Source organism: Gavia stellata, chromosome 20 (assembly GCF_030936135.1).
Source record: "Gavia stellata isolate bGavSte3 chromosome 20, bGavSte3.hap2, whole genome shotgun sequence".
Classification (NCBI taxonomy): Eukaryota; Metazoa; Chordata; class Aves; order Gaviiformes; family Gaviidae; genus Gavia; species Gavia stellata.
In genome coordinates, this window is record NC_082613.1 from 3,013,423 (window position 1) to 3,040,549 (window position 27,127).

Here is a 27,127-nt window from a genome sequence, read left to right on the forward strand (position 1 = left end):
TTTCTTCTTTACCTCTGGATGACTGATCAGAAAAAGGACAAAAGTGGTCTATTCATGTCAGGTTTTTTATTAGAATAATAAATACAAATGCAAACTAACAGTTTCCAAGCACGTGAAGACAGAGAAGACTCTGGTTTTAACTGTATCTAAAAGAAAGGATGATTGCATTGTTTAGGATCTTTCATGAGGACTAGAATTTGCCACTTTGACCCCCAAAATTATGCATGGAGATGTTTTAACGAGTAAGACTTTTTAAATTCTGGAACTGCTGTCTGGTATGGCAGAGTCTTAACTACTTTGGTCAGAGCTCTAGCTACTTGTGAATGCAGTAATGAGACAAGCACCACAGAAGTCGGTACTAGGCCCACTTTGAGCCTCAAGTTATTACCTCAGGCAATAATACAATATATTATACACGTTGAAAACCTGATTTTGATTCGTCCTTCTCTCAAATGTGCTCTTATATTGCTCATAGCTAGAAACTGTAAATGGTACATGTTTGTGTCAAGGAACCTACACAAGAGGTATGTTCAAAGCCAAAAGAGACTTACCAAACCAAATCTCTGCAGGTATTTTGATACCTCCAAGAAAAATTCAGGTTTCTGGCCAATTTAAGGACAATTATTTCCATTTTCCAAAAGATGTCAGACACCTATGTAACATGTTAAAAGCTAATCTCAGTGACATATTGTTAATCAATGAAAAATCTTTGTTACAAATCATTTTACTTCACCAGTTTCCAAAGAAGTCAAAAGAAATTAATATTCTACAAATCTCATTTAGTTGCTGTTATCTGGTACCAGCATTGTTTAGAAGCACTGCAATGATTTTTTCATTTGTTGTGGCATAAGAAGCTCCCAGTCCACCACACTAACCAGGCACTGAGTGAACTATCATTTACTATGCTTGTAAGTCAGCAGGACAGTAAGGCCCTGGGCGCTACCATAATACAAGTAATGAGAAAGCAAAACCATGTTGATTTCTGTTTCATCACAAAACATTTATGATTTGGTCAGGAGAACTCAAATAGATTTGAGGCAGATTGTCACGCAAGTTTCTGTATTATAATCAGTATATACAATAAACTGCAGGACCTTGGGGAGGGGAGGAACTGTCTTTTTATTCTGTGCAGCACCTACAAACTGTATCTTGACCAAAGGATCCTAAGCAGAACCTAAAAACTATTAAGTAGCAACAGTTCTGGTCATTAGATATTCTACCAATTTAGGAAAAACAAACCAACCCACCCCAACCCACTATGTACAAGAAGCAGAAATACAATCATTAATGAGGTAGAACTCAAATACTAGAAATAAAAGGGCATTGCTTTCATTTAATCTGCTTTCTCCTTAAGCCAGCCCTACCTCAGAATTAGAGATTCAACTTTGGCATAAAGCAGCACTGAATGATTACAACTCAGGTGACTTATTCAATACTGCTTCATTTCCTGACCTTCCCTTGAAAAGGTGCATAGGTAAATGCCAAGTCTCCCTGAAAACCACTGTCTACTCCTTGGCCCTGCTGAACTCAACGTACACTACGTGAAGGGGCCCAAGATTTCACCCAAGTTCTGCAAAACAGCAGCTGGAAGGAAAATAAAATGAATTAACCTGATAAAAAACCACGATGGGAGCAGCTGCAGCCAGCAGTTAGGGTGCTCGTGACCCTCTGGCAGAGGATCCCAGCCGCCGCTACCACAGGCCCAAGGGCCGGACCGCACCGCCTGTGGGCTGGTGTGAGGGGAGACCGGCCTCCCTCAGCGCCTCGGGCCATGACTGAGCCGTGGCGGAGCCTACGGGCACGGGGCCTCCTTGCCCGTACAGTCCTGCACGGGCCCAGCGAGAAAAAGGGAAGGGGTCGGCGAAGAGAGAAGGCGCTGCCCGCCGCCCCGCGCCGCCCGCCCGCGCATGCGCGGCAGGTGCCGCCGCGCTCCGCGCGCCTTCCTCCCCCTCCCCGCCTGCGCCCGGCCGTGCTTTCCCGGCGTGCCCCGCGCGCTCTCGGCGTTGACGTCACCGCAGCCCGGCGCCCGCCGCCATTGGAGTTGGAGGCTCTGGTTCCATCCCTCGCTGCGGCCCGACGGCGGCGGGCAGGCCCGGGCGGCGCGGCCCGGGGGCATGTGAAGAGACGGGGTCGGCAGGGTGAGGCGAGGCGCGGGACCGGTACCGGCCTACCGTCCGCTGGGACCCCTGAGGAGACGTCGAGCGGCGGCGCGCGCGCCAGCGGCTCCTTTCCCTCCCCCTCGGCCCCGGCCCCTTCCCCTCCCCGGCCGCCGCCTGAGGGGAGAGGCGCCGCCGCCGCCCCTGCGCCGGGCCCCGGAGCTCCGCGCCGAGCGGCCCTGCCTTCTCCCCCGGCCCTCTCTGCTGAACCACGGCGGCCCTGTACATGAATTATGTCTGCCACAAGCGTTGACCCTCAGGTAAGTGGCGAAGCGAAGCGCGGGGCCTGCCTCCTCCCCAGCCGGGGGCGGGGGGTTTCCCTTGCAGGCCGGTGCCTGCGTCTGGCCCGGGAGCGGCTTTTCCTCTCCCTCCCGGCTTCTTTGGAGCTTAATCTTCCTCGTTAGCTTCCCCTGTGGGCACAGCACGTTCCCGCTGCCTTTCGAGAGCCGTGGCCATTTCTAAGGAAGGCCAGTGCTGAATGATACGTGAAACATAGTCCTCAACCCCGGTTTAAACAAGCCCTGATAATTTGTTAGCCATTTTTATCAACCTCTTATCCATCCTCAAAAGCTGTGTGTTTTGCAGTACAATATAAGCGTTTTTCTAAAATGAACTTTATTTCCCCTCTCTCTTTTTTTTTTTTTTTTCCCCTTTACCCCATCATGTGGCACGGCTTCCCAGAGACCGAAAGGACAGGATAATAAAGGTGAGGATCATGCTCAGATCTCGTTGTTTAAATTGTTACTGTAACAGATGAATTATTCAGGTGCCTGTAGGTGAGCAGAAAGGTATTGCTTTTAGTCCCTCTGGATGACATCTGGAACAAAAGAAGGTGTGCATTGTTTCAAAAATAACATAAACTGTTATTAGCATAAGCTTGCTTGCATCCCACTTAATGCTACTGAGTTTACAGTGGGAAGGAGTATCTGTTAGTACTAAACATAATAATACTCTCCATGTCCTTAAAATAAAGCAGATTTCTACATAAAGTCACAAGGATGTGCTTATTCAGTATGTATTTTTACATACTTTTGCATAGTCTTTTCCTGCCATATGAATACAATTGTGTTACTGGTCTGCTGTTGATTCATATACGTACTAGCTGTCATATATAAGCCTAAAAACCTATTCATTTAAGGAACTTAAATAAAAAATAGTTAACTTCTGATGCGATAATAAGCTTTTTATGATAACTCCCGTGCTTCATTTGAAATTAAATTTAATAACAAGTCATCTAAGAGAATATTTTGATTATTACTGTGTTTGCTGATTAAGTGTGTAACTGTTTAGGCTTAGAAACTAGCAATATTCAACTCATAACTGCTTTTTAATATACCTAACCTGCCTTAAAAATCCAGCTACTTCTAGTTACAGAAATTTTGACACTATATATTTGTAAATACTCTTTGATCTCTACTCTCTCTGACAAACTTTGCAGAAATAGGCTGGTAAATTCCCAAACTTGTTTGCTAAACATCCTATTTGGTGTAGTGTTACTTTTAGTTTAGCTGTTCTGTGCAGTAGGTAAATAAAGCAACTATCACGTATGTGTTTGACCTTGTTTTCTTCAATTTAAAGCAAAAAATTAAGTTATTTGAAGTTATAAGAGTTTTGGGTTTGTATATCTCTTAGTAATGGGGTTTGAATGCTTTTCACATGTTAACATGCTCAAGTTGGCCTTTGATTATGGCAGATACCTCTCTTTTACACATGAGAAAGCTGAGACTTAAATTCTCCTGAAAATGTCAGGATATCAACGCACTTAGCAGTCATTTTTTCGTAACTAGATGTAACCTCACCTCACCTTATTTTAGCCAACTTTACTTAAGCAAGCAGTGAATAACACATGGTGGGAGAACTGTGAATTAGTTTCTGAGATTTCTAATTACGGACCGGAACAATGGATGTTGTTTCACAATATTTTTCACAAAATTCTTGTCAATAATTATTTGATTTTTTGTTCAGAGGTAATTCCCATGAGTTGTCTATTCACTCTTGACTGTGGAGTTTATTTATTTTTTAATTTTTAAATTTACTTAAATTTAGTTTTATAAGCAGTAGTATAAAGAGAAGCTGCTTTGGGGAAAATTATCATCCCTTGGTCTTTTTATAAGTCTTCATGCTGTGAAGAAGAAATATGGCTTTTTATATAATAACATAGGGTGGAACTCTTTACAGAAATGCTACTAAGCAGTATTATAATATGTTGTAACCTTTTTCTTCTAGTACAAAATGGTTCGTTACATCAGAAGGATACAGTTCATGACAACGATTTTGAACCTTACCTTTCTGGGCAGTCAAATCAGGTTAGTGTATTTTTAACTTAGATTTTTTTCTTAGGCATGCTGTTGGCACTCAATTCATAGGATTGTGTTGAGGGAACAAATTCCTTAAATAGAAATGGAAAAAGAAATGACTAGCATATTGTGTTACTTGGTAATACAACTAGCATTTGTGCTCTCAAAGCTAATATTACTCTGCATATCCAGATGGCCACAAGTGAAAATGAAGTTAATGCTCCAACTAGTGTCTGCTGATTGCTCCTCAAATTGCAGGTTATTGATATGGTTGGACTGTGACAGACTATTTCATCTTACAGTTCTTTCATAGATGAGTTACATGTGGGAGTCTGAGGGTTCTGCTTTTGGGCTCTCCTGATTTGTATAAACCTAGAAATTGGTGTAGTTGAAATTTGGTTTTGATGCTTCCTAGATAGCTTGTAGGGCTGTCCCACTTGCTTTTTACACTTAAGCAAATATTGTTCTTTTGTGTCCTTTGAAACATCTTAAGAATTAAAAATGTGTTGTTTTAAGAGTAAGGCACTGACTGTAATGTAAACTCTCAACATAATCCAGTTCATTATAATGTATGTTAAATCAACATCCATGACTTAAATACCATTATAATTGAAAATGCCTTTTAACTGAAGTAATTTTTGACTTAATATTCAGATCTTTAAAGTGAACAAAATGTGTAGAAACTGGAGATGCAAAAAGTTTTCTTTCATAAATATAAAATACCATTTCAGAGAGAGACCAACCAAGGTACATTATTACTTCTTGGCAGAAAGGCTAAGTGTTAATGTTTTAAAAGGGAAACTTATAATTCAGCCTGAAGCTGATAGATGCCACTGTTAATATTGGTGACATCACTGAACTTGCTTGCAAAAGAAAATTATACTACATGCTTAAAAAAAGGCATATAATGTGCTGTTCTGTTTCATTTGTGGAAATTATGATTTAATCTTGAACACTAGAGCAAACAGTATCAATTCATGTACTGTGTATTGATTACCCTCCAGGTGTATTAAACGTTTTTGTTGGGGCAGTCAGATAGATGGAACTGTGTTACGAGTTTGATTTGGCTCACAGCAGCTTTCGGGAAGGGTGCAAACTTTAGCACAGTATAGATATACTTGAGCTCATTTCCATCCGCTGTGGAAGTCAGAACAAGCGTGTATATGACAATGTGAATTCTGAGCTCTGCACTGTGTCGGTTCCTGCTCCCAAGCTAAGCTTCGTAGTCCTCCACAGCATAGGCATGTTCTCCAGTCTTACACAAAGTTAAAATGATTTAATGGGAAGCGTACCCTCTTCTCTGGAATTCATGTATTGTAGCAGGGATAAAAGCAGGAAATCTGGGGGGGAAAAAAGGAAGTAAAATTTTCTTTTTCAATGCAAAATTCGTTTTGAAAGAAATTGAGGTTTTCACCTTTCTCTAATTTTTAAAAATTCTTCTTCATCACATTTGTATGTAATTTTTACTTAAAACTAAGATATGTTTTTCTAATGTGAAATATACTGAACATTAAACTTCATATAGATGGTTCCACTTTTTTTTTTCCTATTACAGTTTAATTCTAGGAAATTTGTCTTAGCTGTCAACAAGCCCAATTATTAGGTTTAAATGGAAAAATTGCTATGACTGTAGAATTTCCATAATTCTGATGAATTTTACTTACATGAAAGTGTAGCTCCATTGACCCATTTATTTATGCTGCAGTAAGAAATTGGCATGCTACAAGAAACAATTGTGTAGGTTGTCTTACAATTTTAAGTGGAAAGTGACAGTAGCATTAATTAGGACTGTGAGATTTTGTACTGAAGACAACAGTGTTTCTGAACAAAGCCTTATCTAGTTATTCAGTCAGATTTATTCAGCCCTTTAAAATTACTGTAAAATATAAATGACTTACAAAAAAAGATTTGAAACCAACTGGATATTTTAAAATACTTTAAGAAATTAAAACCCCAGCTGATAACAATATACTTGACATCAAAGATCAAATGTAGGTTGGTAATTTTGTGTTAATTTCATATTTTAAAAATACAAACTAGTCTTTAAAATGAGTATTGAGTATGTTATATCGTCAAATAAAATACAAATGTCTTCCATATTTTTGTTGAAAACTGCTCCTAAGTAGTGGTGCCTTTTTTCCATAAAGGTTCTAGTATCCAAGTAGCAGTAGTCAATACAGATCAAATTTGAGATGTGACAGCTTATTGTTATTAAGCACACTAACAGTGCTTTTAAAGGGAACTGAATGAAGTAGAATATTCATGTACAAAGTTATACTCCAAGCAAGAAAGGCATCCCCCATGTAATGTCATCCAGAACCAAAAGATTATTCATGAGTAACAGGGAATTACTCGCAAGCAGCGTACTTTGGGAGAAAGGAGGATTCCCTTCCTAATTAACAGAATGGTTGGGTTGGTTTGTTGTTTGGTGTTTTTAATTAAAAAAAAAAAAGACAGAAGGGTGCAGAAAGGTCAAGGGTAAGTTTGTTGAAATAAATGTTCTGCTGTTGCAGTGAAGGACTTCTGTCTGGGTTTCTTTTACAAGCTCTGGCATAAAGCCAGTCAAAATAGATTGAATGTTTTGTAAGGATGTCTGCTGAAACTTTCCTTTAATCTTGTTAGAATCCTTGTGGAAACTTTACAGGCTGTGTGACAGGAGGTGACACTCTCGAGATTTGTCAAGAATCCTTTAGTAGAAATACTTTAGGACAAAACACCTGCTTTCTCTAGGCTTACTTTTTTTGGTCCTGATAATTTCTAGATCTGTAGAATATATGAACATAAATATCTCCAAAAAACTATTTATGTCTCCTCCCTTTCATCTGCATTTGTGTTTACATTTTTCTTTAATATTAACACTTTGAGGTATAACACCTGGCAATCTCAAAGTAAAGTCTTTAAGAAAAATTATATTTTCATATGTTAAATATTGATTATTTTAGCTTGGGAGTCTCTGAAAATTTAATGCATTTTAGAGGATATTCTCATAGGAATTGTGTACCTCTTTTTAATGATCGAGTTTGCACATAAATAAAGGCAGCATGAATAGTGGCAGGGATTATTTCTTTTGACTCAGTAACACTGGATTTAGGCTGTTTAAATCTCAGAAGTGGTTGCAGTATGTATGTAAGTCTTGGAGGCATTTTATAGTATCATTCTGTATGTGGAAAGTAAGGCTATTGAAGTACTCTGGCTTTGGGGTGTTGTAGAAGGGAGTCATTGAAAAATGAGCAGTACAGATGACTCTGTATATCAGTTGGGTATTATGCTTATCTTCAGCAAGGAGGTTTTTTTACTTCATTTCTTGAATGAGCTGAGAAATAATCTGATTTTTGGAAAAATGACTGAAGTTCCAGTGCAATTTTGCAGGTACATTTTTTTTTTTCCAAGTTTGAAATCTTGCAGTTTGAAAGAAATCTTAGTTCTTCTTCTTAAAATAAACTTTCTCCATGAGTAAGAAAAGGCTAGCTACTGTTTGACTCATTAACAGGAGATGTTGACCTTCCCTCCCCCTTACTGGTAGTTACAGTTAGAGTGTCAGTTTGGAAGGTCTCCAATATACGTGCTTCGAGTTTATTTAAAGAGGAATAAAACCTGTTTTAGAATATTCTGTATTTGTTCTTTTGCATTGTTGAATATGGGAAACATACAGAATGCTTCAAAATCAGGTGTCAGCAGAAGATTTAGAGTGGAAAGAAGGGCTTCTCAGCTTGGTCTAAGAAGCAGTTGAGAGGGAGGAAAAGCTAGAATTTCAGAGTGGGTCTGCTGGTTTATACCCAGTCAGTCTCTTATTTCATGGAGTGGAAAAGATGGCCCCTTTGGAGAGACACTCAGAAACAGTCTTGCACATTTGTAACTTTACTACTGAGGGAGGAAGAGGCTTTTGCAGAAGGCTGAATAGGGTCTTTCTCCAACAGTTTGGATGGCATATATCGCATGTCATATTTGCATATATTTGTCTCTAGTATACCAGTCCCCTTAATTTCCATTTGTAGTTCTTAGGTCTACTTACATACGTAAACTTGCTTCTTAGCGTGTCCTGTCTATGTCAGAAGTAGCCTTTGCATGTTTTACCACTTCAGGTATGTTTTGCTTGTTGGGGACTGTTGGCCCCTCAAAACAATTCCATAACGAGGACTGTAACCATATTTCTGTTATATATGTTGTCATGTTAAAGTAATTTCATCTAAAACTTCTCCCATGTAGTGATCCAGAAATACTAAATATCCTTGGTTCTGTGAGACACAAAATACTTTGTTATATAAGTTTCTTGAAATATTTTGGGGTATTGGTAGATTAAATAATTCTAGAAGCTGCTGGTAAATACCCTTAGTAATGTAAATAAGCTTACATGGTTTCAAAATCTCAAGTACTAACCTCATTGTGAGCCACTAGTCCTCGGGTGTATTATAAATACCCAGATACTGCATTTTAGCCCTGAATCTTTCTTGGAGTATGAACTAAGATTTGTAATTGTAAATTAAATTACCTTGTCTCTGTTGTTCTTTTCTATTTGGTGATGAGCAGTGTTGTGGCTGTTTATAAGTGAAGAGGAGTTTTATATCTGAAGTTACCTTTTTTTTCTCTTTAACAGAACAGTAGCTATCCATCAATGACTGATCCTTATCTGTCCAGTTATTATCCACCATCTATTGGGTTCCCCTATTCTCTCAGTGAAGCACCATGGTCTACAGGAGGAGATCCTCCTATCCCGTATCTCACCACCTATGGACAGCTCAGTAATGGAGATCATCATTTTATGCACGATGCTGTTTTTGGACAGCCTGGGGGTCTGGGAAATAACATCTATCAACATCGGTTTAACTTTTTCCCTGAAAATCCTGCCTTCTCAGCTTGGGGCACAAGTGGATCCCAAGGACAGCAGACTCAAAGTTCAGCATATGGGAGCAGTTACAGCTACCCACCTAGTTCACTGGGCGGTACCATTGTGGATGGACAAACAGGATTTCATAATGATACATTAAATAAAGCTCCTGGAATGAACAGTATTGAACAGGGAATGGTTGGACTTAAGATTGGTGGAGATGTTACAACTTCTGCGGTGAAAACAGTAGGTTCTGTTGTCAACAGTGCCGGGATGACAGGTGCCCTCTCTGGTAATGGGGGATCTAATGTAAACTTGCCAGTATCTAAACCAACTTCTTGGGCTGCTATAGCTAGCAAGCCTGCAAAACCACAGCCTAAAATGAAAACAAAAACTGGACCTGTAATTGGAGGAGCATTGCCTCCTCCACCTATAAAGCATAATATGGACATAGGTACTTGGGACAATAAGGGTCCTGTGGCAAAAGTTCCTGCCCCCCAACAGATACCTTCTCCTCAGTCTGTCCCACAGCCACAGCAACAAATTGTTCAGCCTGTTCCAACTCAACCTCCTCCATTGACTCAGCCGCAGTATCAGACCCCTCAGCAGCCACCCCAAAATCGCTGGGTAGCTCCTCGCAACAGAAATGCAGCTTTTGGCCAAAGTGGAGGAACTGGTAACGACAGCAACTCAGCTGGCAGTACCCAGCCTAACCCTGTTCCAAGTGGCGAGTCCCATCCTGTTCTTGAAAAACTGAAAGCTGCTCACAGCTATAACCCTAAAGATTTTGAATGGAACCTTAAAAATGGACGTGTGTTCATAATAAAGAGCTATTCTGAGGATGATATTCATCGTTCCATTAAGTATTCTATTTGGTGTAGTACGGAACATGGCAACAAACGCCTGGACAGTGCTTTTCGGTCCATGAATAGCAAAGGTCCAGTCTACTTGCTCTTCAGCGTCAATGGCAGTGGACACTTCTGTGGAGTAGCAGAGATGAAATCGCCTGTGGACTATGGCACCAGTGCGGGTGTCTGGTCTCAGGACAAGTGGAAGGGGAAATTTGATGTCAAGTGGATCTTTGTGAAGGATGTGCCCAATAACCAGCTCCGACACATCAGGCTGGAGAACAATGACAACAAACCCGTTACAAACTCCCGTGATACACAGGAGGTGCCCTTAGAAAAAGCAAAACAAGTGCTTAAAATTATTGCTACTTACAAGCACACGACCTCCATCTTTGATGACTTTTCTCATTATGAAAAGCGCCAGGAAGAGGAGGAGGTGGTGCGGAAGGTAAACTTATTAAAAAATTTATTTTATACACAGATATGGGGAAAATGAAATGTGAAGGCTGCTATGGTGGAAAAAATGTAAGTAGGAATTCAAAATGTTTATAATATATCTCAACTTGATGGTTTTATGTGTTTAACAACACAAAAAACAAACATGCTTATTTGTCTGTAACAATGTCATAGCTAATGGGTTTCAAAGCAGAAAGCAAAGCAGTAATGCAGGTAAAGGACATTATGTTCAGTTTTTTGGAGTTTGATTTATTTTTTCTCTTAAAATTGTTAATAAACTAGAAAATAGTTTCTGTTTCAGAATTGGATTCTGCCAATGATTGCCAGTTAAGTTTCCTGCCTTATAAACATGGGGTGTTTTAACACTGTTTGACTGGAACTGGGCTATCAAAATTGGTACCTGTGTGGCATTTATAAGAGCAAGGAGCCTGATCTTGTTTGTTCAGTTGATCTCTCTAGAAAAGAAAGAGTTGCATAAAATTGCTGGAGTAGTGCTAGAAATATGCATTTCTGCTGCTGAAGTCACATGTATTATTATTTGGGTGAATAAAGGTTTTCAATTCCCAGGTCTAATCTGTCTAGTAATTCTTGGAAAGGGAAGTTTTGAGTGAAGATGTAGTAAGAGAAATTTGGGCAGTAACTGGGAAAGTGTATATATGCTGCGAAACTGGGAAACTTATATATGCTTTCATGGCTCCAAGACTACTGCAAGAGACATCTGTCCCTATCTGAGGTCCCCATGACCTCAGTTTCAAGAATGCCTTTCTCTAATTAGGCAGTCTAGAAGTAACGGACTGACAAAATATTAGGTGTTGGGATGTGTAGTTACTAGCTAAGTAACACTTAAAGTTGCTCGATACTGATAGTGTTTCATAGATAATTTTTTTTTGTATAGCATTTCAAATAAAGCATTTATTTGACAGGCTAGTTTAGTGCAGCTCACACTTGCTCCAAAATGTTTTTGAAGCAAAGACTTAATGCATGTTCCTGGAGCTTAATTTGAAGTTGCCATTTTAAAGGTTTTATTGCCATTTAAAAGTGCAAGATAAAATGTCTTTAAACTGTCTTCATAGAATGTACCCATAAATTATGAGAGAAAAGGGGATCAGTGTCTTAACTTTTTAGCTCAGCTTTTCCTGGCCATCAGATGTGATGTGCCTCAACACAACAGGGAAGGAAAGCTTAAGATTTGAAGTTTTTCTTGTGTACTCCCTGTGGGGTTCCCCACGCCAAAACCTAAAAGCCTTTACTTCAACACTTCATTCCTTCAGTAGACAATTAGCAATTCAATATTTAATGCAAGCTGTATCTTGGAGAGGTGTTCCCTTATGTAGGAGAGAATCTTGAGTAAGTCAAAAGGCCTGGCTTCCTTTGTCCAGGGTTTACAGTGTGTGGGGGCGTGATTGTTCTGGGTTTTTAATGCTGAGTCTCCCTGTGATTTGCTGCCAGGTCTGGAGGGGAGAATAACGTGTGTTTGAGGAGTGAGACTACTGGGAAAGTGACAGGAGAGCTAGTCTTGAATGGTTAACTTACTGGCCTGAGGAAGATCCAGATGGCTGTGTACTGAATGCCGAACTTCCTTTGCTTTGTAGTAGCTCAGGGGACTGATGTTCAGCTATTGGGCTGATCCTGCTTTGGGTTGTTTTCATATACACAACTATTTCCCACTTTCAGGTCAAGTGCTGATACAATATTCTTGCCCAGGTCACTGCTTTATAACAGGATCACTTTTTCAAAATAATGTGTTTATTCTGCCTCATTTAAAACTGAGGCTCTAGCTTATATGACGCATTCAGAAAGTAAACTCTGATGTCTAATTTAACATTTCTTGGATTACTCCCAATAGCTTAGAAAATAGGACAATGTACAGACAATTGAAGTATGATGAGGAAGATAATAGTGCTGGAGAGGTAAAGCAGATCAACAGTGAGGGAATGAAAAATAAGATACTGCTTGTTGGGATGCACTCTATAAAACTATTGTCTGAAAAGTTAATATTTCCCCCTTCATTGACTAAATGAATTTTTGAAGTCCACCTGATTACTAGAAGACTTTCTTCGCAGAATGTGTACACATTTAGACTTCTTATTATTGAGAAGTTTGTGCTATTGAAGTTGAAGCCTTACTGTTATGCAAAGTTAACCTTCCTATGACAATAATTTTTGAAGAGTCTTATTGCCAGATAAGGTATCTTATGACCTAATTGACATTTTCAGATGGTTGGTTGTATATGTGCCATCTTAATTGGTTTTCGAGTTGCTGTATTTTTGAGTTGTCATACTCTGCTTAGCAGTAAAATTACTTGTTGAAATTTTGTGCTTCCATTTCACCACTGTTGTGATTACAACAGGCTAGGATTCTTAAAAATCTACACATGGAGGGCTTGAATGCCTTAATTCCATTTATACACAACTATTTAGTAGGGAAGAATAACTTTTTGTAATCTGTACAATGCAAGCCACTAGCATTTCGGTTCTTTTCTTTAGATGGTTACAGTTTGTTGCTAGCCAGTGTTTCCTTAACTAATGTGTGCAGAGGAAGCTCCAGTGTGTGTTATCTGAGTTTAACTGATGTAGGAACCTCTGTGTTAACACCACATCATCGAATGTGCATTGGGCAGGTATAATGCTGGATGAAACTCACTGCAGTGCCAAAGATTTGTCAGTGTTACCAGCATTGCTTAAGGACTGTATCATCATCTAGAATTGAGGGAAGATTTGTTCATACTGGGATCTAAGTCCAGCTTTTAATTTGCTGTAGTAATAAACTATTTAGGCCCAATCTGGTGACCCAGAACCTGGGAAAGGGGTAACAGGGGGATATTGGTGTCTGGAATGAAATAGCAAGGAAGTGAGTGGCATGAAATGTCTCCTGACCCTCCTAGCGTTTCTCAGGCAGCTTGCAGGGCCACGACAGTGTCCACAAAGATGAACTTCTCTGAACAAAGCTCATGCTATTAAAATGTAAAAAAGTTGCAACATGTGTGAGAGAGAAAAATTTAAAAAGAAAGTACAGTATAATGTGACATTAATTACTAACATTCCCTAGAAACATGCTTACATAGTCTTAACAAAATTGTCTTCTGAAGTTAAAAAGCTTCTAAAGAAAATAAACCTATTGCAGATTTTGGTATTTTTATTTGCATTTCATGTGGTAGGACAGATGGGCTAATCTATGGTCAGCAGCTCGTCTTCATAGATCTGTATTTAACTAGATGGTCACAGTTGCTGTACTGGACTGCTGTGCTGTCACCTCTGATCCGTGTCAAGGCACTCAGCTACTCCAAGGTCTGCACCTTGGTGTTGTGTTGGAAGAGCTGAGTAGTCTTATCTCAGAAAGCTCTTGATTCACCAAGCTTCCCAGTTCTCCCTTTGGGTGATTAAATACTGTAAAGTGTTAGCTAGTGCATGTTGGCACTTAGCAATACACAGTGCTAGAAGAAAATGAGTATTTCCTTTCAGTATGCTTTCTGTGAACACATTCAGTGACGCAGAACTTTTAAGGATGGAATATTGTCCTTCCTCCAAAACTGTAGTTAAAAACTTCTATTTTAAGATTAATACTAATTGTATTTCCTGATGTAAAGAAAACATTTCTATTTTTGTGTCAGAAGATGAATGCTTTCATACCACTGATCTTAAAATTTAGTAGGAAGGTTTACAGCTACTTCAGACTGAGGTGAAGGGAACAGACGTTTGACAGCGATGAGTGTCTCCGAAACAGAAGCTTCTGCAGGTTTTGTGAGAACCCGTTTCTCCTGTGTCTGAAGGCTGTACATACTATTGTCATGAAGGAGAAGCATGCAACAGGAGCTCCCCTGGGAGGTATCAGAGAATTCCCCTGGAGAAGAGAAACTATGAAGGCTCCAGATGGATCTTCAGAAGCAAAATGAACAAAGCTTTGTTAGTTGTTTACAAAACTGCTTGTTCTTGCTTGCAGTAGTGCTAAATAGCAGTAAGGAAGAGAATTCGAGAGTTAGAGCTTCTAAAAAGCAGCCATGCTCAAGAACAAAAAGAATTGTTGCATCAGTTTCCTCCCGGTCAGTTTATATGGTTTCAGGCACTTTTTAAAAGGAATACTCGGATTAGCCCCTGAGAGAGAAAGCAAGCTGCAAGGTAGGAGGAACTGCTTAATAACTTGCTCAATAAATAGCACTTTTTACTGAATTATAAAGCCTGAGCTGAGTCTCTGAATGCCATGAGCATACTTTCTAGGTACCAGGTAGAAGTCTCAGGTGCTAGCCTGTCTTCTATTTATGTGAGACTGGTCCATGAGAATGGAAGGCTTCGACTGTTAAAGAAAGTGGGATTGTGAGAGGGTGAGTAGATGACTACATAGAAAACTAAAAATAAGTTGTGTAAGGTGACGGGGGAAAGAGTGGGCTGATGAGCACGGTGGGGCAGTGGAGCAGAGTGAAAGGGGTTTGCCACCTTAGGAATGGAAGTAGGACGGAACAGTTAATTTTTGGAAGCCTAAAACGGGGTTGATACGATTCAGTTTTAGATTCTTTCTAACCACCTTTTGTTTGAAATGTCAGGCAGCCATAAGTTCTTTTTCATTAAGAACATACAACACCTAATATGTTCTGATAGGCTGCCGCTAAGAAATTACTTTCATTGACAGTTCCTCACTAGTCAGCCCTTAATATAGATTTAAAAAAAAAAATAATTATACCATTTTATATGGTCTGTTTTGTTGATTTGGTAAAACAATTTTGCTATCTTTTACTTCTGTCTTAAATCATAGATTAAGAATTTATACTGGACTTCATTGACGTAATTTTATTATGAAAATTGAAATATTAATACCATTCTGCCTGGAGGCAGAAATCTATGTTCCATTTTAAAAAAACTTATAATTTTATGCTGTGACCAGCTCAAGTAGCAAATACAGTCTGTTACATTTATATTGTTTGGTATATTTGCAAATAAGCTTTACATCGTAGCAGAAACAATTCAGAGATGAATTTTGCACAGAAAGATTCCACAAAACAAGTAAAATCTGGAGGCGTTAGTTTAGGAGTTGGCTGTTGTTTATGCTTAGGCTATTTCACAATTTTCTTGCTTCAAATGGGATTTGGTGCCATATTGATTCATTCAAGCAGAGTACACGCAGTATACAGTCTGGTTTACACACCATTAGGATGAAATGGAAAACAGTAAGGCTGAACCCTTTCTATTCAATCTGCGTGGTGTCTTAGCTGGAAAAATGCACTGGGCTAAAGATACAGCGGCATATTTTGTTCAACTTGTCTTGCTGTCTTCTGCATGTTCTGCAATTTATGGAGCACCTGAAACAGTTAACTGAAAAAGTCCGCCGTTTTTGTTACTGCATTGCTCAGCTGGTCTGCGTAAGGCCTGTGCAGAGCTTCTGCTCTAAATCGGGGCAGAGGCATGACTATTTACTGCTGGGAGACCACAAGTTAGATGAAGACTTACCTGCCGGCATCCCTCAGTTGCTGTATCCCTTAGATTACCTCTATCTGTTTTCAGTATTTGTGGTCAGCAGAAACTTTTGAGAGGGACTTCAAAAAGCCTCCTGGCTTCTGCAGTAGAACACTTTTAGAAATTCTTGGGTTGTGCAGTCTAACCGTGCTGGTTTTTATCAGACCCTGCAAAAGCACATAACTTTTCTTCCACCTGATGATGGGTTGTTTTTTCCCCCAGACTTGTCACATATTTCACAGTGCCTCCCGGAATAGCTGAACAGATAGGAAGAAAAAATTTGGAACAGAATTTCTAGAGGGCTCAAATCCTACTTTTATTGAATGTGACTTAACTCCGAAGTCATTTGAGTGCTTCAAAATTACACGGGTTCTGTGGAGTTCACTAATCTCCCATCTCCTTTCTGCTCTTGTATTGGTTGTGCTACTACTGCAGTAGCTAAAATAATCCAGAAAGTAGAATATTGCAGGTCCTGTTTCTGCTTGGGAATGTTGGTATTCCATACCTTTCTGATTACGACCTTCATCTCCTGTCAGTTTGAGGGGACTGCGCAGGTATTCATTCAGCTGTTCCGCTTGAAGCTGCACTTAATATTAAGTTATCAAGTCCTTGGGCTTGTTGGGTATATACAATACATTTATAAAATGTAGCAGCAGGGTTTTAACAAAGTGTATAATTGAAGTCAGGTTAGTGCTGTTACATTACTAAAAACTTTTTGCTTGTTCGTTTGACTAAAATCTTTCTTAACTTTTAACTCTTTTCTCTTTGCAGGAACGTCAGAATCGAAACAAACAATAAGAATAACCATATACAGTTTGATATATATACTAGAACTGATATTAAATTCGACTATAAGAAACAAAACTTAAGTATACTGGTGCTGTATCCTGGCATCAGGACAAACTAAAGCTTTCAGCTCTGATATATCTTCTCGTGCAGGGGAAATTAAGTTGTCGCATCTTTAAGTACATTGTAGTTTATTTTTGCCCAAGTGGATCTGCATTAATTTGTATCTTTTTTCTATGTAAAATTCTGTAGAAATCATTAATAAAGGTGTGTCTGTTTTTATTTTTTTAAGTTGTTAAACAGTTATATTAACCTAATGTGGACCTATACATGAGCATACTAAAGTGTCAGTGCTTCCCAAAGACTTTATTTTGGCACAAATTATGTTCCTAGCCAGATATAGAGATTATGGAGAATACATCACAAATCTTCCTTTATCCTCCTCCCAAGCCCTCTTTCTTCATGGCGGAAGTACAAAACCATGCATTGATTTTTGTCATTTAAAAAACTTTTAAGATACTGCACTTCAGAATTTTGAAATGAAAAAACTAAATTTCTGATCACTTTGTGCAGCTGCTATGCCTCTTTATTTATCTGTACAATTACACTTTTAAAATTGCTAATGCGCCATGTTGGGTTTTTCTGTCTAGTAGAAAATCAAATTGTCAGTGAAATTGTTTCTCTGGAAAATATTTCCCTTTCACATTCTGTTACCCAGTGCTTCAGTGTGCATTTGTTATACCATATCCTGCCGAGAGTGAGTGAGATGCTTTCTCTCAGCCATAATTCTGCTTTACGGTTTTTGTAGCTTAATTAAATAATAATGTGATGCTATCAACATTGCAGGGGTTTTGGACAATGTGTTTAAACCTGTTTCAGCTTTCAGGTGTTATTAGTTAATTGCAGATCATTTTTAATCCTTCCCTTCATTGCTCCCTCCCACCCCCCAAATCCTAATGCCATTTAAAGTTTTTATACCAATAATGCTGAGCTTTAACGTAGGAACTAATAGTACGGATAATATGATGGATTATGCCTCAGATGTTTAAAATTGACAGTGTGTATGTCTAATTTTTTTTCTGTTGGATGAGTAAAAAAACCTGTTTTAAGAAACTGAATTTGCTGTCATGTTTTTGTGGAGTGAGGGGACCGTCGGAGAACCTGTCACCAACTGGAGTTCCAATTAAGCATGGAAATGGTGCTCATGTCCGCTGCTCTAGCACACTGAATCTGCACGTGTTTATTGTAGAGGATCTTTTACTATATTAGAAAGCAAGTATCTTCTGAATACTATTTACTCCAAAAGGACCTCCAATTTAAATAAAGTTTAATCTGTATCATTTAGACTTGTATTTAGAACGTATAACTCTGTCTCTGGACTGTTACTGCCTGTAAGGGGTAATGGACAGCATCTGATTAACTTTTTCCTCTAGGAGAATACAAGCCTTAATAAACAATACATATTTAGCAAGTTTGATGTCATTTTCATTTTTTCCCTACTTTCAGTTGTCTTCCTGTGTTATAATCACCCTTTATGCCGACTCACAGATTAAGTCTAATTTGAGAAGTGTTTTGATTGAATAACTTGGATGTTTGCTGTCAGCACACTTGACGATTGCAGAAGGGTTTCACAGGACTTTGCAGAGGACACTTAGGCTACTTTGAATGTTACCGTTCCTCAAAGGAAATACATGCACGTACAGTGGCTGTCACTTGTACTTCCCTTTCTCCTTGTGTGGCAGAGAAGCTGAAGAAAGAATTGGAAGTTGTCCTGTAGCCTTCAGGCAGCAGTATTGCAGACGTGGGGCACTGGGGTGAGAACTTTCCCAACAGAAATAAAGCACTGAATGGTTTCTTTTACAGCAGTTGGCTGCATTTCCCAACTCTAACTTCAGTAATTTGACTTGATATCTTTTTTTCTTTTTGAAGCAGTACTGCATTTTATAAACATGTTATCATCTAATAAAAGCACCTGCTGTTAATTTCAGTTGTTAAGTCAGGACACTTGAAACTGGTGATTCCAGAGCCAAAATGAATTCAACTCCATCTGGACCCTGAAGAGAGAAGTTAGTTACACAACTTTTATTTCTTTAGATTTGGAAAAAAAAAAAAAAAAAAAAACATAAGTATCTTTGCTGTGACATACCTATAGACCTCAGGTAAATATTTTCTATTTAAAAAAGCCCATCAAATTGAGAGGCTTTAGCTGAAACCGGTTTGGCTGTGTTGTTGAGAAAAGTTAAAATGTGTTTCAACCTGCTGTCTGGCTTTGTGGGTAGCAGAAAAAATTCCTAACAGCTTCAGCATGCAGAGATTTCTTACGGATACTGCAGCGCTGTGGCTGGGTTGAGCAGTATCTGAGTTAAAGTGGGGAGAAAATTTAACAGTGGGTAAAAGAATCACTTTTGTTATGACCATATTCAGTGTTCAGGTAATGGGAATGCAGTCTGGTGGTTCTAATTTTCAATCAGCTGTCACTTCAATTTAAAGAGATGCCTGACTTTTACGTTTCACAGTGTTCAAATCACACTGGGGCGGGGGGGGGGGGGGAGGCAGTCTTCCAGTGTCTGTTGTGGAATAACTTAATGTCATAGGTCTTACCTATTCTTTTTTTTTATCCAAGTAAGTTCTGGAAGAACTTGCCTGTGTGCTTTTGGTATTTGTGCTTAAATTTACTCCTTAAACGAGTTGCTTTTGTTTGGTGGTTGTAGAATTTGTGTTTCTTTGACAGTATCCCTGCTGCCTTCTACTTTGAAGCCAAATGTGGCTGGTAGCACCAAATACTGATTACAGAGTTAAACGATTTCTCTGGTTCGATTACTGGTCGCTGATGGCAGCACATCGTACTGCTTTGAAGCTGTGAACGTTACATCATTAGGGGGGAAAAAATGCATTCATTTGCAGGTAGTCACACCAAAAGTAATTGTAGTGAATACTTAATCTTCATGGAGATTATATTTGTTGCTGTGAAAGATTGTTTTAAGTGACGAGCTTGTAGAGAAGATGATCAAGCTAAATCTATACTGAGATGTAAGGGCAGAAACAGGCAGACAAAAATAAATTCATGTTCAAGATTACCGCTCTGCCGTACCATAACGTGCTCGTAAATTAAGGTCAGACTTTGGTTTTTACCTTACTCATTCTTGGGAGATGGAAATAGGGGATGTAAAATTTAAAATCCTAGTTTTTTTCTTTCCTTTCACCCTTTAAAGGACTCGATATTAAAAGATGTGTTTCTTCACAAAGTACTTGATTTTTGTTTGGGGAGCTTACTCAAAGATATTAGTGAGATCTAAGTGAGAAAAAGAGTAGTACTTACTTCTTGGCATTAGACTGACCACAATGCACTAGAGAGCATGGACAAGTTGTGACAGAACGTGTCTTTCCTTTCCCTCTTTAATGAGTGATTTTATTTGGCCAGAGAAGATGGGAATTCCAGTAAATGTGGGCATTGAAAAACTTGTAGGCAAAGATACTACAAAACTATCAAAAGCAAAATAACTGTTGTAATGTTACTGCCCTTTTCTTGTACGCCTGTTGAGAAAAGTAGTTGAGGGGAGCGAGGGAAGCTTAGTTAAAGTAGCTGATAAAAGCAAAACTGAAGCACAAATAATATCTAATGGGGGGGAAAGTGTGTTTTGATCTAATGCTCCTTCACCTGGTCTCTCAGTTACTTTGAATTCTTTATGTTGAACAATCTGTTTCACTTGGAAAAAGCTCTGGCTTTTTCTGACAACAGTGCTCAGCATCTGCTCATTTTAGGAGAAAGCTGTTTGGTGTTTTGGGGAAAGTGCGGGTTTTTAATTGGAATTTGTGATGCTGCCCAAGAACAGTGTGAGTGCGGCTGTGGCTTTTTCTGTGATGCCCACCGCGGCTGCAGCCTGCCTTGTCCACAGTGCCTTTGGGAAAGAACAGCTCTTGTTCAGCCGATTTTTAGAAGTAAGGGAGTTGAGTCAAAATGTTGAAATGACTTACTTGGGGTGTGACTTGGCAGAGGGAGACTTTGGATTTCATGAGTGATGTGGTTCAGTCGGATGGACTGTTTCATAGCTGACGTCGTTCTCACGGTACTGCTTCCAGTTCACGTATATTGGCACGTTGACCTCGCGTCGGGGTGAATGGGGTTGTCTTGTGTGTGAATGTTGCTGATTTCACAGCTTTCCTGTCTTCGGAAAACTTCTGTTGAAAAAAATCCTTTAAAATTGGCTTGCATATTGCATACGCAATGATGCATTGCGTATGTGATGTGATGACAGCCTGTAATATTTTTTGTTTCCTAGCAAGAGTATAAGCAGGGCAGGGCTTTAGGAATTACAAGAACAGCTTTTGTTCCCTGGTATGGTACTGGATTAATTTCCTTATTTTATGTGGGATCATCATTTCAGGGCACCTTTGTAATCCCTTGGGAAGTCCTACATAAAAAGAGTGCTGGCTTGACTTCTGTATCATCTTTTTGCTTCCTGTAACATCCCCGATCTCCCTTCTGTTCACATTCCTGAGGTGAGTTACTGACGGCACAAGGAAGACCTTGGAGACGTGCTTTCTTCAACATGCAGGACTTCATAGAACTGGCATCTACACTGTCTTTTACTGAATCTCCTTTAATTTGGAGAGCGTAGGAGGTTTTGTGCCATCTGTCTGTTTATAAGTTATTCAAGGAATTATTTTTACCTGGGATGTTACTATGACAACAGACGGTTGGTAGAGTCTTCACCAAATGCTTTTCTAATGTTGTCCAACTGCTGCTAAATCAGTAGGATCTGGTGTTTTGCTGTGGTTTCAATAATGAAGACAGTGTGAAAGAGGTGTAAATACTTGGTTTGCCAAATCTGCATTCTCCAGGTATTTTTAGATTATTAATGCAATGCATTGGGCAGTAATACATAGCGCAAACAACCTTGATTTCCCCCCCCCCCGCCCCCCATTCTGTGGGATGAGAATAGGAAGAAAGTAAATTTTATCAGTAAATTATATATCAATCTAAATGTATATTCTTAGGGAGCTTTTTTTCATCATTCATATCTTCTGTGCAGTCCCTTTATTGAAGTATTGCTACCCTGCTATGTGCCCGTTTACAGCATTATTGTAAACCGCAGCGCAGTTTTGATTTCTGTGCTCTGCTCTTGCAGATCTACAAATTCTAACTTCAGCAAGTTGATTATTGATAACATCTAACACCCTAAGAGAGCTCTGCATCTCCCTGCAAGTTGGCGGTCCAAAAACCCTCTTAGGAAGTTAGAAACCACTGACGTAGGAAGTGTTCTTGCTGCCGTTGGCTCTCCTGTAGCAACACATTTTAGTTAGCCGAAGACGCTGGTGGCAGAGAAATGGAACATAGTGATCCTTGCAACGGAATGCACTTTGCTGAAACGGTTCTTAGCCGGCTTCTGATGGAACGTTGCAGGGGGTGACTCTCATTAGGCTAACGATGAAGCAAAGCAATCAATGTCTACACCTGGCTGGAGATTTATTTTCCAATGAAAGACTGTGCAGTTGCTGTGTAGCGAGTCCAAGTTTGAAGTTAGACTTGCTGGCAGAGTGGCTTGCTTTTCACCCCCTTTGGGGTGAAACTTCCTGATAATCAGCACATTCAGCAAAAAGAATGAATTTTGGAAGGTCTGGGGATTTATGGAAACTGTTTGGCTTTCCTACCCCATTGGTGTGCGTGGAAATCCTTTTTTAATACAAATCTGTTTCAGTAAGTTTGTAAAATATTGACAGAATACAATTATGTGAGTGCAGATAGTCTGATTTTTAGGGGGAAGAACTCTTCAGAGGTCTGTAACAAACCAGTGCTTTTGTAACCTCAAAGACTGTCAGCAGAGACTTTTGACCACTTTTAAATAAGCTGATTATCAGGAGCCCTCGAAAACACGTCTGTGAAAGGGCAAGGTTTTTTGATGTTTGGGCCTGTAATAACCTTATTTCATAAATACGTCAGTGGCATTTATCGCTAGCTGGCAGGAAAAACTAGAAATGCATTAAGTGCAACTCTCTGGTAAACTTTCTAGACCTCTGCTCTGATGTTTTACTCGTGCAAAATGTTTCTAGTGCTTTGGAATAGAAAAAAGCTGTGATCCTTCCCATTTCTGCTGCTGGGGTTTGAGATAGGACGAAGCCTGAAGGCAGGTGTAGATGAGGACAGATAACAAAACCGTGCCCTTGCGTAGGTCTTTTGAACTGTTCTGCTTAAAGATTGCATGATGTAGTCCTTAAAGGAGATATTTTGTACTTTCCTGTAGGTGCTTTGGGATAGAGCAGTGACTAGGGGTGACAGCCTGAAGAGGCCGTTGGCGGTGGCTGAGGATGGAGGCTGCTAGCTGTCGGGGAGGTGCTACGAAGGAAGCAGTTACCAGTAAGGACGCCTGTTCTGGGACACTATTAGATTCTGAGATACCAAAGCAGGTTTTCTGGCTTAAGCCACTGGCAAGTTATGGGGATTTTTTTCATATTTTACCTTTTTCAGTCCCCATGCAAGTGGCTGTCTAACTTTGTTGAGATCTCCCTTTAAATCAAAACACTAAATTGTCATCTACTGAAATTAAACTCTGCGCAGCGGTTGGACGGTCATACACTTAATCGCACCAAATTCAGTGCTTTTTCATTATACCTTGTTTTATATGTAGTACCTGCTTAACTAAGCTAGCTTATTTCACAGTATTCAGTCTTTGGAGCCAGGGTGTGGTAGTGATTTATGCTTTTTTCATTAATGCTGGATCGGCCAACAGAAATTTGGAACAAAAGAAACGATTCAGGAGGTGTATCAGCATCACTCCAGTAGGTATGTAGCATTTTAAAAGTGAAGGCGAGGGAGACTGCTTTGTGTCCTCTAGTTTTATATATTTGACCTCTGTAAAACAGAAATTACAACTAAAACATTAGAACTGTAATAACTCCTTGTTTGCTCTGACAAAGAGCAAGAGTTCCTAGTTTTAACCTCTTGGTCTGGTAAGGGTATCTTTTCACTGTTCCTTGGCTGTATACTTGGTTGATGTAACTTGACAGTTCATTTGTTTGTCATCATCAAGGTTAGAAACACGGTGGGGTTTTTTGGTCCAGCAGCTCTGTCTTTCTAAAAATGCCACTTCAGAACTGGGGGGTGGTGGGCAGTAAGTCAGGAGAAGAAACACGAAGCAATTTTTACCAACCGGGAGTAGAGACAACTCCAAAGATTTCCTCGTGCTGAGCAAAGAATGAGCTCCTATGGGAAATGTAATCTGCCCATAGTGAGTAGAATACTAGATGGGGAAGAAGAGTGATTTTATGAGCCAGGTATCACTTCAGATTTTTTCCTTAACTTAGTGACCTTGCTGAGGATGGGAAAACACTGCACGTCGCTAATTCAGTTATTTCAAAGCATGTTATGGTGGAAGATAAATCCTAGAAGGAGAGTATTCATAAAGGAGTGGCTGACAGGGTGATCTTTAGACAGGTATTTTAGTTATTATTAATCCATTAGGGTTTATTTTAAATGACGAATACAACCAAGGATGTGAACCTGTAGATCACAAATTGCACAGAGCTTCCTCCTGTTAAATTCCAAAAGCCTCCTGGTGAAATGAGAGTGGGTTGTGAGGCATAACCATCCTCAGAAACATACACAAAATGATCATCTGCCCTGGTCAATATGGCCTGTGTTACAACTTGAGAGAGCACGCAGCCCGTTTCCTTCTCAGCACCTTCTCCTGCCGGACTGATGCTCTAGAAGGTAAGTGGCCCGTAGAGGTAATGAAGAGGGTAAGTAAAAGGATACCAGGCATTTACGAAGCAGCACTTTTGTGCTCTTCAGTCATTGAACGCACGCGGTTTTTCGTTCAGAAATACTCCAGGCATTGAGGTCCTCAGTAGTCAAAAGCCCGTAGAGAAGCTTGCTCTGCGAGTGGAGTGTACGAGACCCTCTCCGCCAGTCCTGCAGTGTGAACAGAAGGGCACGCTGGGGGCCAGGGAAGCTAAACCGCAGCACAGTGGGGGGAAAGGTGGCAAATGTGAAAGTAATTCTGTGGTTGTTGGTCTTACTTGTTTTTTTAAAGTGTGAGGGTGTGGTTATGTTAGAGATAAACAGAAAGATAGGAGGAGGGGAGGGAAAATAGGTGATGCACAGTATGTATGGTCACCGGCTTCACCAACACACCTCCGGTGAGAAGCCCACATGGGCTTTCCGGAAAAGCTCGTGGCTATTAAAGCATGCCTCAGTTGTTGCTCATACAGCAATAAAGAAGCCCTTTGAATTATTCCCAGGAACCCAGCTGGGCCATTAGTCAGTCTGGTAAAGTTTTGTCCAGAGGCAGAAAGCATCTCTAGCCTGGTGACCGCAGTGAATGTTCAGCCCGTTTGAAAGATTAGTTACAAGAGCCACCACATCGCAGAGAAAGGGGGATTTATAGGCAGTGCCTCTCTGACACCTCTGCCCACAGGAACTGTTGTACAAACAGGAGCCGCACAGTCCTGGATAGTTAAAATGGATTTTCTTCATGATCTAATGTCATCATTTCCAACGCAGTTAGTTTTGCAGCTTTCTCAGACTTCATTCTACAAGGCACTCTTCTTCCTCAGTAGAAAAAGAACGTTCTGCACATAATAAACCATTAGTTTTTCAAAGAAATCACACTCTGGAATCAAGACTGGGATTTCTCCACTAGATAGTAGCTTTTATGTATATGAGTGTGTATATTATGTATAGATGCATCTGCACATACACGTATTTGTATGCTTCAAAGAGAGGTACAGTAAGAAATAGTGCTGGCTTTTTCTTCATGCAAACGAAAAGGTGGTAACTGTGTGTGTCTGAGCTGAAGTGAATTGGCACGGCCCCAGACACTGCTGATTTCCACTAGCTGGCAATCTCACCCTGTTTCTTATAAGAAATGCATTAAAAGTATTAATGATGATAACACAGAGAAATGTGGAATGATTAAAAAGGAAGTAAAATAGCAGAGGAGGGAGGAGGTCTGGAGGAGGGCAGTGTACATCAGAGACTGTTATCAGAGATACAGAGCAGAGAAACCGACCCCTTTTTCACATTTTTAGAAAACCTTCGTCAGCGAAGCGGTCTGGTGGGATGCCCGGTTGCCCGTGCTGTAAAAGCACATCCCACGGCGGGTGATTACAGCCCACCCGTGAGAAGGGGGTTCTGCAAGGATGGGTTTTCTTTCCTGCAAGAACTTGCAGATAAATAAAAAAAGCAATGGGTTTGCAAAGCTCTGTAATTCTTTTACAATGTAAAAGCACTGGTAAGATAAGGATTTTATTCAGTATTATCTTTTCTCTAGCAGTAAAGCTGGCTTAAGACACTTCAGCTACCTGTCACTGAGGGCTGCTCCCCTTCCCATGGCAGTCCTGCCCATACTTTTTTTTTAATTGAACCCTAACTGTAAAAGACAAAATACCTTATTTCAGTGATTGGATTTACACCCTAGGCTGCACATTTAGCACAGCTAGCGCAGGGTAAAGGATCAGAATTAGCAAAGCTGGAGAAAATGTAATAGCAAGCTGCGTGCCAAGAACCCTGCTGCAGAGATCCTGATTGTCTCAGTGGTGTTAATTTGGTCGTCGCTGAGATAGTTAACAGCGTTGCCATTGCAGTGGCGATCAGCAGAGCTCAGTTAGATGAGCCAAAGGGAGCTCGTCAGTGCTTTGCCTCTTTCCCTGAGTCCAACCGCATATTTAGGATGCCTTTGTAGAGATATTTGTGACAGGGCAAGGCCTTTGCATTAATTTCAACTTACGGACACATACGGATGGCTCTGAGGCGACGTGATGTAACTGGTAAATTGTTCCAAGAGTTCTTAACGCCTGTTGAACTGAGAAGTAAATTCATGTGAAATAAGCTGGTTTGCAGTAAATTGTACGAGTGCATCACAGAGTCTTTTGGTGACCTCCCGCCGTGCCTTGCATCCTTCTCCGGCAAATAGATTCATCAACTTGTGTGGCCTCTGCTGCTCTGGGGTCAGGATGGGTTTCTTTTTCCCTTGTGCTGACCGCTCCAGGAGTCAAGCATATTTTAATTTTCTATTTTGTTTTTTTTTTAGTTGACCCTATGCCGTGCTTGGTAATAGCAGCTCATGGATTTATGAACTTGGCTGCCACAGTGAGATGACTTCCAGAAGACCCCTCTGGCTGGGGTCTTTGAATTGATGTACCTAGAGCTGAGAATCAGTCTGTCTCATCGATACAACAACCAAGCAGTGAATTCAAGGACTACAGCTAAAAAACTCATCTTTACTCCAACATGACTAAGACTGGAGTTTTCTCTTACGTCCCTGCTCTCAGGTTACAAAGCCCTGCAAAGTTAGATGGTTTTTAGGTGGCATTTGCC

At 40.1% G+C, this 27,127-nt stretch overlaps 1 protein-coding gene across 4 annotated transcripts; it reads left to right on the plus strand.

Annotated features, from left to right (window-relative positions):
• Positions 1–2,319: 2,319 nt before the first annotated feature.
• Positions 2,320–18,268, plus strand: YTHDF1 (YTH N6-methyladenosine RNA binding protein F1). 4 transcript variants are annotated; one of them, XM_059827103.1, is made up of 6 exons: positions 2,320–2,416; positions 2,838–2,862; positions 3,766–3,771; positions 4,383–4,462; positions 9,048–10,574; positions 16,798–18,268. In XM_059827103.1, the coding sequence occupies exons 1-6, from the start codon at positions 2,390–2,392 to the stop codon at positions 16,822–16,824; spliced, it is 1,692 nt and encodes a 563-aa protein (XP_059683086.1). In that variant the 5' UTR covers positions 2,320–2,389; the 3' UTR covers positions 16,825–18,268. The 4 variants fall into 4 exon arrangements, with proteins under 4 accessions (XP_059683086.1, XP_059683085.1, XP_059683084.1 ...); XM_059827102.1 differs by lacking the exon at positions 3,766–3,771 and adding an exon at positions 3,986–3,991; XM_059827101.1 differs by lacking the exon at positions 3,766–3,771.
• The last annotated feature ends 8,859 nt before the right edge of the window (positions 18,269–27,127 follow it).

What these genes read in the sequence shown, in the direction of transcription:
- YTHDF1 (XM_059827100.1), top strand. Translation starts at nt 2,390, where the DNA reads ATGTCTGCCACAAGCGTTGACCCTCAG. An exon ending in CCACAAGCGTTGACCCTCAG is followed by an intron (nt 2,417 to 2,837) that starts GTAAGTGGCGAA and finishes ACGGCTTCCCAG; the next exon opens with AGACCGAAAGGACAGGATAA. An exon ending in TTTCTGGGCAGTCAAATCAG is followed by an intron (nt 4,463 to 9,047) that starts GTTAGTGTATTT and finishes TCTCTTTAACAG; the next exon opens with AACAGTAGCTATCCATCAAT.